The sequence below is a fragment of the Phragmites australis genome, chromosome 19 (genome assembly GCF_958298935.1).
Source record: "Phragmites australis chromosome 19, lpPhrAust1.1, whole genome shotgun sequence".
NCBI lineage: Eukaryota > Viridiplantae > Streptophyta > Magnoliopsida > Poales > Poaceae > Phragmites > Phragmites australis.
Window position 1 is genome coordinate 26,015,322 of NC_084939.1, and position 14,226 is coordinate 26,029,547.

Here is a 14,226-nt window from a genome sequence, read left to right on the forward strand (position 1 = left end):
TGCAGTAGGAGGTGGATCTCTGGATCATGGCTGGAGTGTGGAAGTTAGGTAGCTCATCTTGTGAGTAGTTCCTTTAATTTCTGTTAAGAGGATTGTCATAGTCTGGTTAATCAGGCTAGCGGTGTAGCATGAGTGTTTCACACTATGTGTCATATAAAACTTAAATTTTACTTATTAATCAATAATGCGCAATTATACTGCATATTCGAGAAAAAAAAATTATAGCTTTGCTATCCGTGAATCGGTGAGAAAGAAGTTGACTAACTAGCGGAGCCGGCGGTCTTTGAGATCCGTGCTAGCCCCTCCAGGGTACACGTGTCAGCTTCAGATCCCCGTTTGCCTCTCCATCTACCTCTGTTGCCCTCGCCTCCCCGGCCCCCGGCCGCCGCACACAACTCCTCCCCTCCCCCGTGGTCGCCATTCTTGTCTTCTCGAACCTTCTCGAACCCTAGGCGCCCCTCCTACTCCTCCACTCCGCCGCTCGTCGGACTCCGAGGAAGACCTTACCAACATGGTGCCCGAGCCCGCAGACGATCCGGTGCTCGCCTCTTGCAAGGTCTTTCCATCTTCTTCAACCTTTGTATGTATGTGCGTATGCTTCCGTGCGCTGGGAGTGGATGCCTGGCTGGTCTCTCATGGGGCTCTTTCGAAAGCCCTTGATTGATCCCCTTCCATAACGTAATAATGCTTCTCGTGCGCTGATTCGGTTCGATTGCATTCCTATCCTCGGAGGTTAATTGCTTCCTTTCAGAACCAGTAATGTAGATGATTAGGGTCAGCAAAACTGTCGATTGACCATGCCAATTCCCAAAATTCGCCCCTTTCTTTACCTTCGCACTACCTTGATTTACCAACAATGGTGAGCTGGAGAACCTCTTCTGTTACCGGAGTAAAGGTAGACTAGGACAATTACTTGGCACGCTTTATTTCCTTTCAAAGAACTGCGCGCTAGGTCCATATTGCTATTCCGATAGGCTCCAGTGCCTCCATTACATCACTATAGGTTGTTTTCATTAATTGATTATGTGATTGGTTTTGTGAGTATCAATGTTGATGCTGGTGTGCTCAATTGTGGTTTTGAATTAGCATGCTCTACTGACATTTGCTGTTACTCATGCTCTGTTTCAGTACAAATTGAACCACTTCAGAATAAAGGAGCTAAAGGATGTCCTGCATCAGCTTGGACTTCCAAAGCAAGGAAAGAAGCAGGTTTGTCCACTGCAAGTTTGTATTTCTACACTTCACACAATCGACATCCAGTATATGATTTCATCCTGCCTCTTATTGTGGTAAAACGTGGGAATTGTCTGGATTTTCCAAAGCCTCCATCTCAAGAGCATGAAGATATGCTGAAATTCACCAACTTCTCAGTGCCTTGTAGTTTTATTATTAATCTTTTTTTGTGGAAATGGTTACTTATGAACCAGGTGGTTTTGGTGTTTCCGGTTTGGTTTACAGGAACTAGTGGACAAAGTTATAGCAGTATTGTTCGATCAGCAAGATCGAGGTACATTCGATTGCCCTTTCTCCAAAACTTATCTTTTTGCTCTACTTTTTTTTTTTCAGAAGTGATTTCATTTTTGTTCTTGTAGTCTCCAAAATGAATGATTTACCAAATAAAAAGGTAGTTGGAAGAGAAACAGTGGTGAAAATAGTTGAGGACACTTTTAGGTGAGTTCACATTTTGTTTCACATTGAGATGTCTGTAGAACTGTAGATTACCTGATTGGGTCTTACAAAACTTTGGCAAACTGTCGGCTTTTGCTTTCCATTTCAAGAAAAATGCAAGATCCTACAAATACTGTTGCAGCCTCAAGAAGCCATATTGAGTCGGGATACAGTGCTAAGCCTAAAAAGAAATCAGATAATTCTGCTGAGTTGGATGTCAAGGTCCGTTGCCCTTGTGGTAACTTCATGCCCAAAGATTCTATGATTAAGGTACAGTTCTCATTGTAAGTATGACTTTCTAACTGTTTGTCATTCATTTATGACTCGCAGCCAAGCCAATAAGATTTCCCAATCTTTTTGTTGATACAAGCGATTGTAAAAATCTCATTCTGAATCACCAAAGCAGCTTATTGTTTATATTCTGAATGACAAATTATCTACTGGTCTACACCACTCTTTGTGTTTTATACCGGAAGCCTAGAGCCTTGGTTTCGGCCATGGTTTTTTTATTTTGTTATGAAATGTAGCATTTGCATGCTTTTGTTTGAAAACTTTGCATCATTCTTTAATTTTGTACTTAATAAGATTATTTGCTTAGTTCTGGATCATTTATTTGCTCCTTGTAGTGTGTTGATCCACAGTGCAATGTATGGCAGCATGTTGCTTGTGTTGTTATACCTGAGAAGCCTGCAGACAGTATTTCTCCTGAATTACCTCCCTGCTTTTATTGTGAGATGTGCCGAATTAGCAGGGCTGATCCGTAAGTTCTTTAAACTTTGATATTGTCCTGAACTCAATGAGACCAAGTCACTCAGTCGCCCTGTGATCACTTGCTTTTATTTTGTGACCCTATGCCATTAGTATGTGTTGGTCATTCATGTTCAAACATCTGATACTTTAGTTGTTCTGTGGCATCAATCATTCATGAAAATCTCTTTGCCCAGCAACTTAAAACCTGATCAATCTGTATCTTTTTTGTTCCTTCCCGTTTCACCTTTTTGCTCTTCTACTTTTTTAGGCTGAGAACATTATTTACTCAGTCCTATATATTTCAGTCTTCATATTATCTGATCTATTATTTCTGACATAGTTCCCTTCTGTAACCTGCAGTTTTTGGGTCACCGTTAACCATCCATTACTCCCTATTTTAATAGCCCCCTCGAGCATAGCGGCAGACGGGTGAGTTATCTAATGTTTCATCACCAAAGCGCACTTATTTAATGTTTTGTGCGTAATTTTTTTTTATTAATTTGTTTGACTGTACTAGAAGGATTGATCTAATATTCCCGATGAATTTGGATGAAGTAATGGACAATTAGAAACTTTGTTGTCTTATCTGACAGATTGTCAAAATGTATTGCTTTGATTCCATTACTCCATATTTGTTGGAAGGTTATTAAGGGAAACATAGTGACTTAGTTCTGCTGGCAGCAAGGTCAAAATTGATCTATAACATCTGCACTAGTGCAATGACATTCCAGTATGCGGCCTACACATCATTCCCTTCATCACTGTTGTTTATCAATAGGCAAAGTTTACATTTGAATATTGGGTCAGATACGATACACTGACTTTTCAATAGTAAGGATGTCACAAAGCACTTCTTTCTTATGTTCTCTGAATTACCTTTAAATACTTTTCTGGTTGCTAACATCTCTGCTAGACCACCATGTTGCCTATTTTATAACTATACGTAAAATAACTTCCTTTTTATAAAATTACTTCGATATAATTTGGAAAAGGGGTAGTCTTATCATGACTGAACATTTACGCTATAACTGTAACATAATTCTTTTAGAATTTTAGAAATGGATATCCATATTCTAGTCAGGACCTAGGATGGCAACATCAAGAAAATTATTTGATATTTTGAGAAAATAATTTTGTTGATTCATCATCAGATTTTATCTGTAGTTGTTTGCTTTACCTTTTGTTTGTATGATGATATTATTCTTTGAACTGAGCACTCTTTCCTCAATTAGCAGGACCCAAATGCACGGACACATTCATTTGAGCTTTACTTTTGTTTGCGTGATGACATTAAGAATGAACAGCTTGCTCTGCATCTTGTGTTGCTGCTGTAGCTTACATGGTTTCTTCACTCGTCATTATTCCTTGTGTTATTTGTACAAAGTAAACATGAGGTGATTGTACGTTGGATGACCATGTTGATATCATGAGTCTTGAGTAAAAAAATGGCTGGACAAATTGCTTCATTTCATTATACAAGTTAACTAAACTATGATATTTCTGCAATATGAATAGCTTTGTTTGTGATTCTTGCTTATTTCCAGGTCATATACTGTACAGTATACCGCGAGAGGCTTTCCGCTATCAAGAGCTAATAGAGAAATACTGCAGAAAGCTGAATATGATCTTCAGGTTAAGTCCATTTCTTTTTTCATTTTCCTTGAACTGTTAGTTTTGTTTAGGATCTTCATTGAATAATCAACATTTTTCAGTTACAAAGATATGTCTCTCAAGTAAGTTTTGGTTTCTGCGTCTGAGTACTGTTTGAGTTACACCGCATTAGATATGATTATCCTACCTGTCTGTATTGATTTTCTACCTTGTGTTTCCTTTGCAGCAACTACGTTCAACCTGTCAGTATCCATTTTTTGACTTGAGTTTCCTTTGCATCGGTTATTTTTATGCAGGTTTGGTGTATCCTTCTGAATGACAGAGTCTCGTTTAGGATGCACTGGCCTTTACACTCTGATATGCAAATTAATGGTATATGCATTGGCTTATTATGTGTAATGATTCATATTCTCTGATAGGATTTTGCTGCAAATTGTTTATTGAGTTAAAAAAACTTAAGTCCCACCAATTTGGTTCGTTACAAGTCACTTCACAATTTGTATAAGGAAGATACATCTTTAAATTTTCCTCTTTGTTCAAAAAAGTTCATATGTAGTCCCTTTTTTGTTTGCAGAGTCGGACACTCGATACTCGTGTCGGATTCCGACACTCTTGTTGGAAACCCAAGTGCTATTTACCATATCAATTTTTTATGTCAAGTGGAACACCCGAGTCTGAGTCAGATTCCAACACCTGTGCCCATGTCCAAGGAACAGGCACAGTGAAAACCACTTGTCATCTTCCACTCATCTTTTGTTGCATTGCCAGTGTTGCTTTTCTCTTTTTTTTTTCTTTTGGCCTTTTTTTTGCTGATTTGTGCATGCATGTCAGTCTTTGCATTATGGCTTGTGCTTACATGTGCATCTTATCTGCTGTTTAGCAATATAGTATTTTACATCCTTCTAGCTGTAGCTATGATTTAGACTGGCATCTGGCCTTTAATATTTGACAGTAAGTTCAATCATACTAGATCTGAACTATTCATGTTGGCAATTCTTTCTTTCTCAGGTAATCATGTTAGGGTTATCAACAGGAAACCCACACATCAGTTAGGGGCCAATGGTAGAGATGATGGTCCAGTAGTAAGTATCTTTTGTCTTGAAGCTTGCAATTCTGTTAATTGTTTGCTTCTTAAGTTATTTTTCTCTTTTTTTGGTACATTACCTTCCTGTGTTCATCAGTTACATTTTTTTATTGTGTATCTCCTTTTTGATCCAAAACATTTCTATGTACACAGTTAACAGATTACCTGAGAGAGGGACCTAACAAGATTGCTCTATCGAGAAATGACTCTCGTACTTTCTGTTTGGGTATCAGAATTGCTAAGAGGAGATCTCTAGAACAGGTGGGAAGTTTTTGTATATAGTGTCAGAAATCATTTCCACGTTTTCATTGTTAAGCACAATACTCTCAAGAAACACATATTTTACAGAGCAAGGATATTTGAATCAGCCATGGTTCATGCGTTCTTCCCTTTTGGAAAAGGGATTGGCAGGCACTTTTAGATATTTTGTATTGTTCTTGGGCATGTCCAGTGCTTTTCAATATTAGAAGCTTTATCCTCCTTTATCTACCACAAATACTGAGATGTTTTGCCTGCTGTTCTTTTTTTTTTTCCTTTACCGTTTATGCTTACCATGTGTAGACTCTTGGTTATCTCCCAAGTGAATTCCATTATAAGGCCTCAGGAGAATAGCTATTTTACGTGCTGAAAGATTCCGTGTGAAACATATAATTTATGTCATAATAGTATTCCAAATCCCTGTTAGTTCATTGACATGATTTCTGGTTCCTGTGAAAAAAAAAAAACTATTCAAAGAGTAATTTCTTCCAAGACTTTCCAGTAAAACACCATTAACTGGCTGGTTCTCTTAGCAGTTACTGCCAACAAGCTGATACCTGGAAATTGCTGAACATCTGAATTGGGAGTCCTGTTTTATTGTTTCAAGTTCTTAAACTTTGATAGTGGGCAGGTCCTAAATTTGGTGCCGAAGGAACAAGATGGTGAGAAGTTTGATGATGCTCTTGCTCGTGTGCGTCGCTGTGTTGGTGGAACTGAGGCAAATAATGCAGACAGTGATAGTGATATTGAAGTTGTGGCTGATTCGGTCCCCATAAATCTTCGATGCCCTGTAAGCACTCTGGCTTAGTGAATTACTTATAAATGGCTAATTGCTCTGATCAATGTCTATTAATTAAATACGAGAAAATGTCCATTGAAATATTGTCTGAACTAAAATTCCGTTGGATTATTATTGTTTGCCATCTGAAGTTATTCTCTGTGTCGCAGCCGTATGCCGATGAGGCGATGACGCTCAGGGCTTAGAGTTCCTTGTCCTAGAATCACCATATATGTTATTATATATTTTTTTAACCCATATGCTCTTCTGTAACCATCATTTTGTCAATAAACGTTTGATGAATAGTATGCTTTGCAGTCCTTAACAGAAAGTCACACATTATGTCCTTTTATGTCATGTTTTGTAAAGCATGTCTTAAATTATTTTATCACTTGACAGATGACTGCTTCAAGGATCCGGATAGCTGGTAGGTTCAAGCCTTGTGCTCACATGGGTTGTTTTGATCTGGAAGCTTTTATTGAAATTAATCAACGTTCCCGGAAGGTTCAATTATTTTTACCATATTAATTTAAGTTTGTCTCTTGTTCTTTTATCTAAATCAACCTCTGTTTCCTTGTTTGCAGTGGCAATGCCCAATTTGCCTGAAGAATTACTCTCTGGAGAACATAATAATTGATCCTTATTTTAATCGCATCACTTCTTTGGTGAGTTTATGGTGAAAAGGAAGTACATGTTTTTGTATCTACATTATTCCAGTGAGCATCATTGCTGATTTGTTGCATTTTGGTGATCCAGATCCAAAGCTACGGAGAAGATACATCTGAAATTGATGTCAAGCCTGATGGTTCCTGGAAGGTTAGGGGCGGAGCTGAACTGAAAGACCTTGCACAGTGGCATTTACCAGATGGTACTCTCTGTGTGACCACAGATACGAGAGCCAAACCCAACATGGATATTGTAAAGCAAGAGATTAAAGAAGAACCGTTGTCTGAAGAGCTGGGTTGTCGTCTTAAGTTGGGAATTAGAAAAAACAGCAACGGCCAGTGGGAAATTAGTAAGAGAGGGAATACTGACTTGGTTCCATCTTCTGATAATGATCATGCAAGACACTTTGAAAACAAAAACTGCACCACTCTCTCAAGTAATATTGATGATGCGGACACAGAAGATGAAACTTATAATTCAGAACCAGGAGGAAATGATTATCCTATGAGCCATGTCCATGATCTTGATTCTTCTCCCACGGATGAACATGTTCCTCCAGAACCAAGAGAGCAGGATATATTAGTTCTGAGTGACTCAGATGATGATATTGTCACGGTGTTATCTCCTAGTGCTGTGAATTGTGGCTCAGTACCTGACACTGGGAATCCATTTCCACCCAAACCACCTGAAACTTCAGGAGTGTGTGGCGAACAACATGGTGGATTCTCCAATGAAACCTCATGTCTTGCACTAAGTGAAGGTTTTGGTGATCTGGGACTGTCATTTTGGGAGTGTCCTCTGAGTCCTCAGGATGATCGTACTTACCAAATGTTTGATCCCAGCATACAGGTGACAGATAATCTAGGTGAAGCACAAAACTACCCTGCCAATTATCAATCTAAGCTTGAGCCAGTTTCTGGGGGTAATTTGGGGGTACAAGCAGCAGCAGCAAACCCGCTGGAAGATGGGCGTGATGGCGCACTGCAAGCTTGTACGTCAAGTGAAAGAGATGGTGATGTTAGTTCGGCTAACCTGTGCGATCATACTCAAACATGTCATGATGGCCATTCTGACAACCGGACATCTCTGAGCCTCAGTGGCATCGATGAAAGTTTAATTAATGGTGAAAAGAAAAGGAGGAACTCTGGAGATGGAATAACAGATTTAGATGGTATGACTGAAGCCTAGCTCCTTTCGATTTATGCAATTTATTGTAATTCTCTGTCCATTATCAGTCCTTTTAGATACCCTCTCCTAGATTATCATAATTGCAGTACTGTTGCTACAATTTTATCACTGCTTTGCCACTGCCCGTTGTTTTTGATACAGCTGTCTATTCGAATCTCAACACATCAGTACAGAAGCTACAGCTTTGGATACTCTGAAGTCAGACATCAATTTAGTTGATAACTATGCCTCTACATTTTCACTGAAATATTTAACATTCAATTCCCTGTGCAGCTTCAGTCCTCGCCAGCACGAATGAAGATGACCTGACTGGAGAGATATGCTGTGGTCCTTTCTCACCGCCGCAGCAGCAGCGTTCGGTTCGACCAAGATTGGTACTAACTATTGACTCGGATTCTGATTAGCATATCTACCTCTCGTTGGCTGATCCCCAGTGTACAATTTGAACCGGTCTCTGTGGAATGATCACTTGAGTTTTCTTTGTGGTCCGGGAGTGATCGGCACATCCTGTCTGACTTGGAGAAAGGACTTGATGTTGGAGGATGAATGGAGTGCCATGTAACAGAATAGGTTTGCGAGCTGCCAGGCAGCGAGAAGCAGGTTGTTTTTTTGCCCCCTCTCATTGGCCTTGGAGGTTATGGGTTAGGTAGGTGCTAGAATTTAGCGACAAGAACAATATATAGAAGCTCAATAGTGTAGAGAATTTTTGTAGCATGTCAGGAACTGAAGTGACAACAGTTGACGTAAATATGCGTTTTCCATTCATTAATTAAAGAGAATTTCCTGGTTTTCTTGTCCTCCCTTGGGCTTGATAGAGAAATGGAGAATGTCCAGGGTTTCCCTTGTTTTTTTTAGGGAAAACAGTAGGGGAAAACTCTACTGTAGTGTATATATATTTAAATATAGAGATCGAGCAGGCTGTACAGATGGAGGAGCAGGGCTACAACTCCACTTAAAGCAAGAAAGAAGAAAAGGGAAGGACTCCATGGGATCAACTCTCTAGAAGTGGGAGATTTGATCCATGGGTGGACTAATGCGATTAAGGACTCCTTGAATCTGTTGGACTAAAGTGTTAATTCATCTATGAAACCAGTCTTCCATCCTTGTAGTGTTGGGTCTGATGCGCCAAGCAACAATGATAAAGATCTCCATGAAATAAGGCTGTTGCAACTCAAGATTGGCTTTCTGAAGCATTAGAAAGAACGACAAGTCTTGGTCCGAGCTGGTTCCAATAGTGTTCCAACATGTGGTGCTAAAGGAACATTCAAAGAAGAGATGAAAGGTTGTTTCCTCAGTGTCCGTGTTGCAAAGGACACAAATATAGTTGTTACCTCCAATATGATAGCTTCTTTTTCTTAACATATTTCTAGAGTTTAGTCTGTCCATAAAGATAAGCTATGTAAAGACCTTCAATTTTTTAGAGCAATTTGATTTCTAAATCCAACTGAATGGGGTTGGCCGTGTAATTGACTTGAAAGAAATAGAGTAGAATTTCCTTGATGAATAAGTTATTGATCCCCAACAGTACACCCATGATCTTGTTGTCTTTCTTGTGCTTGTGTTTCTTCAATTTTCCTCTATAGGATGTGCAGTTCTTGGAAAACCTCTTTTGAGAGAGGAATGTGAAAGTGTCTTTGTGCAGATGTGTCTTGCAAGAATTCTGCTACTGAGATGTTCTCATTCCTTGCAAATAAGAATAGCCTAGGAAGTTGAAGCCATAAGTAGCTGCCATCTCAAACATCATTCCAAAGCAGGGACTATAGTGCCATCTCCCACTTGGCACGAGGCAATGCCTCTGTAGTGGTCTGAATTTTATTATGTCTCTTCACCAAAAGGAGCCTTTGTTTGATGTTGCATGTGGAATCTGACCATCAGCATAATACGTGTTCCAAATTAAGTTGGCCCAAGGAAGGTCCATCTTATTATAGAATTTGTGCAGGTGTTCCATGAGAAGAGCTTCATTTTGAGATTTCAAATCTACAACACCCAGGCCACCTTTGGACTTAGGTCTGCAGACTTTTTTCCAAGCAACAAGGGGTTTCCCTTTTGCATTTGCATCACTACCTCTCCACAGCTAGTTCCTTCTTGCTCTATCTATGTTTTCAATGACTGTTGTTGGGAGCAAAAGAGTGCACATTGTGTAGGTTGGGAGTGAGGATAAAGTGAGTTGACAAGTGTTAATCTTCCTGAGGTAGCAAGGAAAGATGCTACTGCTGACAGTCTACTTTCCATCCTGCCTACCAGAGGGGCATGGTCTTCAACTCTTAGCTTTGTTGTGCTGAGAGGGAGGCCAAGGTAAGTGAAATGTAGGGTTCTAATCTTGCAGCCAAAAACTCCCAACAAGGTGCTTGATCCTAGTCTTTGGAACATTGATGGGGACCAAGCAAGATTTTTCATAGTTAACCTTGAGACCAGTGGATAGACTGAAAGTCCGCAGGAGACCTTACAGAAGAGATCTTTTTGGGAAACTTTCATGATGAGAATGATGTCATCTGCATATTGAACAATTGGATAGTCATTTTCACTAGTGTTGCTGAGAGGAAGGCCATTCAGCCCCTGACTGTGAGCCCTATTAATGATATATTGGAGTAGCTCTGCTGCAATGACAAAGAGGAGAGGTGAGAGTGGATCACCTTGCCCGACTTCTCTCTTGCAATGAAATGACTTAACAGGGACACCATTGAGCAGGATTGATGATGTCCCTAAAGACAAGATAGTTTCCATGATCCACTTGTCGTTGAAACCCAACTGTTTGAGCATGTTGAGGATGACATTGTGTTCAACTGTGTCGAAGGCCTTTTCAAAGTCCAATTTCAAGATTACCATCGGTTTCTTTGAGTGGTGGCACTGATGAAGGAACTTGTATGCCCAAGCCAAACAATTCTAGATTGTCCTACTTTTGATAAATCCGTACTGGTTCTTGTGGATGATGGATAGAATGACTGCCCACAACCTATTTGCTAACAACTTTGTGAGCAGTTGAGAACTGAGTTGAGCAGGGAGATGGGTCTAAAATCATTTATTCCAGTAGGGTTGTTGATTTTGGGTATTGAGGTTATAGGAAGCTGTTAACTGCCTACAGGTTTAGGGTTCCACCATAGAAATCATTACATAGTTCATAGAAGTCATCTTTAATGATGTTCCAGCATTTTTTCAGAAACATGCCATTAAACCCACCAAGTCCAGGTGATTTATCAGTTGGCATCTTCTTGACCACATTGCTAATTTCTTCTTTTGTGAATGGCTCAGTTAGCCATTCTAGATTGTAATGTGGTTGAATCAAGTCACCTGGATTAAAGTGCATTGTAGGATCCTCGATTTTCCCCATTCTTTCCTTGCAGGCTTCTAGAAGAATTGCTACTTTTTCAGTATGATCTGTAATTACTCTTCCATCATTTGTTTCTAGAGAAGTGATAGTATTGATCCTATATCTTTCAGCTGCTGTAGCATTGAAGAATTTCGTGTCATCATCTCCAAATTTGACCCATCTAACAATATACCTTTTCTTCTAGTATTCATTTTTGCACTTGAGGAGGTTTAGAATAAAGATGTTTAAATGGGTAGTGCAACATGGGCCGGCCCGAGGCATGACACTGTTGGCACGGCCCAGGCACAGCACGACACGATGGCTAACGGGCCGGGCCGGCATGGCATGACGACTTGTGCCATGCCTGGGCCGAAGCCGCGGCACGACGGGCCGGCACGGCACGGTCCATTTAACTGTTTATATTTTTGTAGTATTTTATATAATTTGTTTAGATCTAATACCATATAGGATATGTGGTGCAATGGTAGTGTGTTTGACTCCCAAGTAAAAGGTCGGGTGTTCAATTCCGATTGAAAGCAAGTTTTTGAGATTTCTTCCAATTTTCCGCGGGCTGATGGGCCAAAAAAAAAATCATCGGGCCTTTCGTGCCGCGGGCTGGCACAACACGTCCTGTTTAGCTAACGGGCCTAAACGGGCCGTGCCTAAATGGGCCGTGCCTCAATGGGCCCGTGCCGTGCCGGGCCAGGCCGCTCATTTGGCCATCTTTGGTTTAGAATGTGCTTCTTGAGGATGTTTCTGAAGTTATTTTCTCAAATAAATAGTCCTCTTTGCTCTTCAAGCTTATCTAGAACTGCTAGAGTGTCATTGCACATAGTGATGGTCTTGTTGAGTTGTGAGAGAGATTTACTCCATCTCTTCAAAGCTCTTCTCAACAGTTTGAATTTTGCTGAGATCCTTGTTGCACTACAATTTGCCCCTACTTCATTGCTCCATACATTTTGAAAAATATCAAGAAAGCCAGGTTGATCAATCCATAAATTCTCAAATCTGAAAATTTGAGCCTTTGGTATCTTGGTCCCAATTTGCACCATACAAGGTATATGATTTGAAGTGGGTCTGGCCATGGGCAGTAGGAGTGTGTTTGGGTAGGATATGATTCAGTTCGTTGAGATGAAGCACTAGTCTAATTGTTCTAGGAGAGGGTATTCTTGCATGTTGCTCCAAGTGAATTGCCTTCCTTTGAGAGGGATTTCCAAAAGGCCAAGATTACTAATGATTTCATTGAAGATCAAGACATCATTCATGTTGCCCCCTAGTTTATTTCTGTCACTAAGAGACCTATAGAAGTTAAAATCTCCAATAATCATCCAATTTTCTTCTTCTTCTATGTTTAGGCTATTGAGCCAGTTTACAAACTCATCCCTTCTTCTACATTGTCGGTAGATGTGAATTTGATAGTGGTGGCAAAGCTAGAGACAAGCAAGACTGTTCCAGTGAAGATTGAACTGTTCTATCCAACTAAAATGCCGCCTAAAGCTCCATTTGAAGTTGCATAGGTAAATTTGTTGAGACTCTTGGGGGCAATTTTCTTGATGAAAGAATTGTCAATATGTTCTTTCTTTGTCTCCTGGATGCAAAAGATTGCACATGAACTTTCTTCATTTTTCCCTTTTACTGCTCTCCACTTGTCATCTGAATTTAGGCCTCTTATGTTCCAATTGAGTACATTCCAGTTTCTTTTGTTGTTGTTACTCATTGAGAAACTAGTAAGCTAGGGCTAATAGTTGTTGTCTTCCTCTGGAGCTTCAAGGCCCTGCGCCCAGGGGCGGACCCAGGCCCATGGCAACCTGGGCTTCAGCCTGGGTCATGGGCCTAAATCACCCCTTATTTACTGTAGAAACAGTAGTATTTTTAAAGATTTAGCCCAAATTTGAATGGGCCAGCCTGGGGTTTAGCTCTGGGCTGGTTCCGCCCCTGCCTGCGCCCTTATCTCCAACAGCAACTCCTCCGACACCTCTTCAAGAGTGAGTTGGCACCTCTCCACTGCCACTTTCCGCAGAGTTTTGATCGGGATTTCAAGATATGGTTCAGTGGCATTCTCAATGTCATATAGACTTGGGAATCTAAAGGGACCAGGGAATTCTGAAAAAGAAGGGTTAGGAGCATTGCCCACAGTTGTGATAGCCTGCACCATCCTTCTTGGGCGAGCGCTACTCTTTTTTCTTGGGACTTCTCTAGTGCTGAGATCCTGCCTATGTCCCTTGTTTCTTGTTTCGATTCTATTGCTCCTTCTCAGGTTGCTATCTGTTAGAGGTGTGTGGCTTGTGGTTCTGGTTCTGCTGCCAGTTGCAGAGTTATCGTTGCTGCCTATCTGAGCCTTGCAAGTTTCTTCCAGGATCAGATTTTTCTTCCTATTCTTCCTGCTATAGGTTTTCTTGATTACCGTATTTGCCTTTATCTCATATTTGCTTCTAGGTTGGTTGGGTCTTGGTGTTTTCCCTTGTTTTGTTGCAAGGTTTTCCTCAATCATTTCAATTCTATGCTTAGATGTGACCGCATTCCTGCTTTGTGCAATATTCAGGCTTGCATTAGGTTGTTGTGCTTGCTGCCCTAATGATGAGATGAGGAATTAGTTGCTGTTGCGTGCTGGTCAGGGTCATCCCAAGGTTAACTGTATATTCATTGTCTACCATAGCTGCACTGCATTTTTCAAAGATTGAAAGTTGAAAATGCATTACCAAAAGTTGAGTCCACTGTATCGGTCTTTGAGTTAGATGCTCGTTGTGCTGCTAGGATTTGATTGTTCACTGAGGGAATAGTGGGCTTAAATGGTACAATAGCAAGAGGGTTGCATTCAAGTGGACTCCTCAGTATATTGTTGTAAATCTGAATTTTCTTCATTGATTCCTTGGTTGCCAAGCTGCCAGTGAGAAGAAAGCTAAAAGAATTACCCCA

General features: G+C 40.4%; 1 protein-coding gene across 2 annotated transcripts; it reads left to right on the top strand.

Moving 5' to 3' along the window:
- Positions 1-368: 368 nt before the first annotated feature.
- On the top strand, positions 369-9,538 carry LOC133900426 (E3 SUMO-protein ligase SIZ2-like). 2 transcript variants are annotated; one of them, XM_062341569.1, is made up of 17 exons: positions 369-556; positions 1,129-1,209; positions 1,459-1,507; positions 1,593-1,671; positions 1,779-1,938; positions 2,295-2,428; positions 2,779-2,847; positions 3,963-4,050; positions 4,326-4,401; positions 5,038-5,111; positions 5,267-5,374; positions 6,003-6,161; positions 6,549-6,653; positions 6,734-6,814; positions 6,906-7,986; positions 8,277-8,376; positions 8,494-9,538. In XM_062341569.1, the coding sequence occupies exons 1-17, from the start codon at positions 512-514 to the stop codon at positions 8,498-8,500; spliced, it is 2,496 nt and encodes an 831-aa protein (XP_062197553.1). In that variant the 5' UTR covers positions 369-511; the 3' UTR covers positions 8,501-9,538. The 2 variants fall into 2 exon arrangements, with proteins under 2 accessions (XP_062197553.1, XP_062197552.1); XM_062341568.1 differs by having other exon boundaries at positions 8,277-9,537.
- The last annotated feature ends 4,688 nt before the right edge of the window (positions 9,539-14,226 follow it).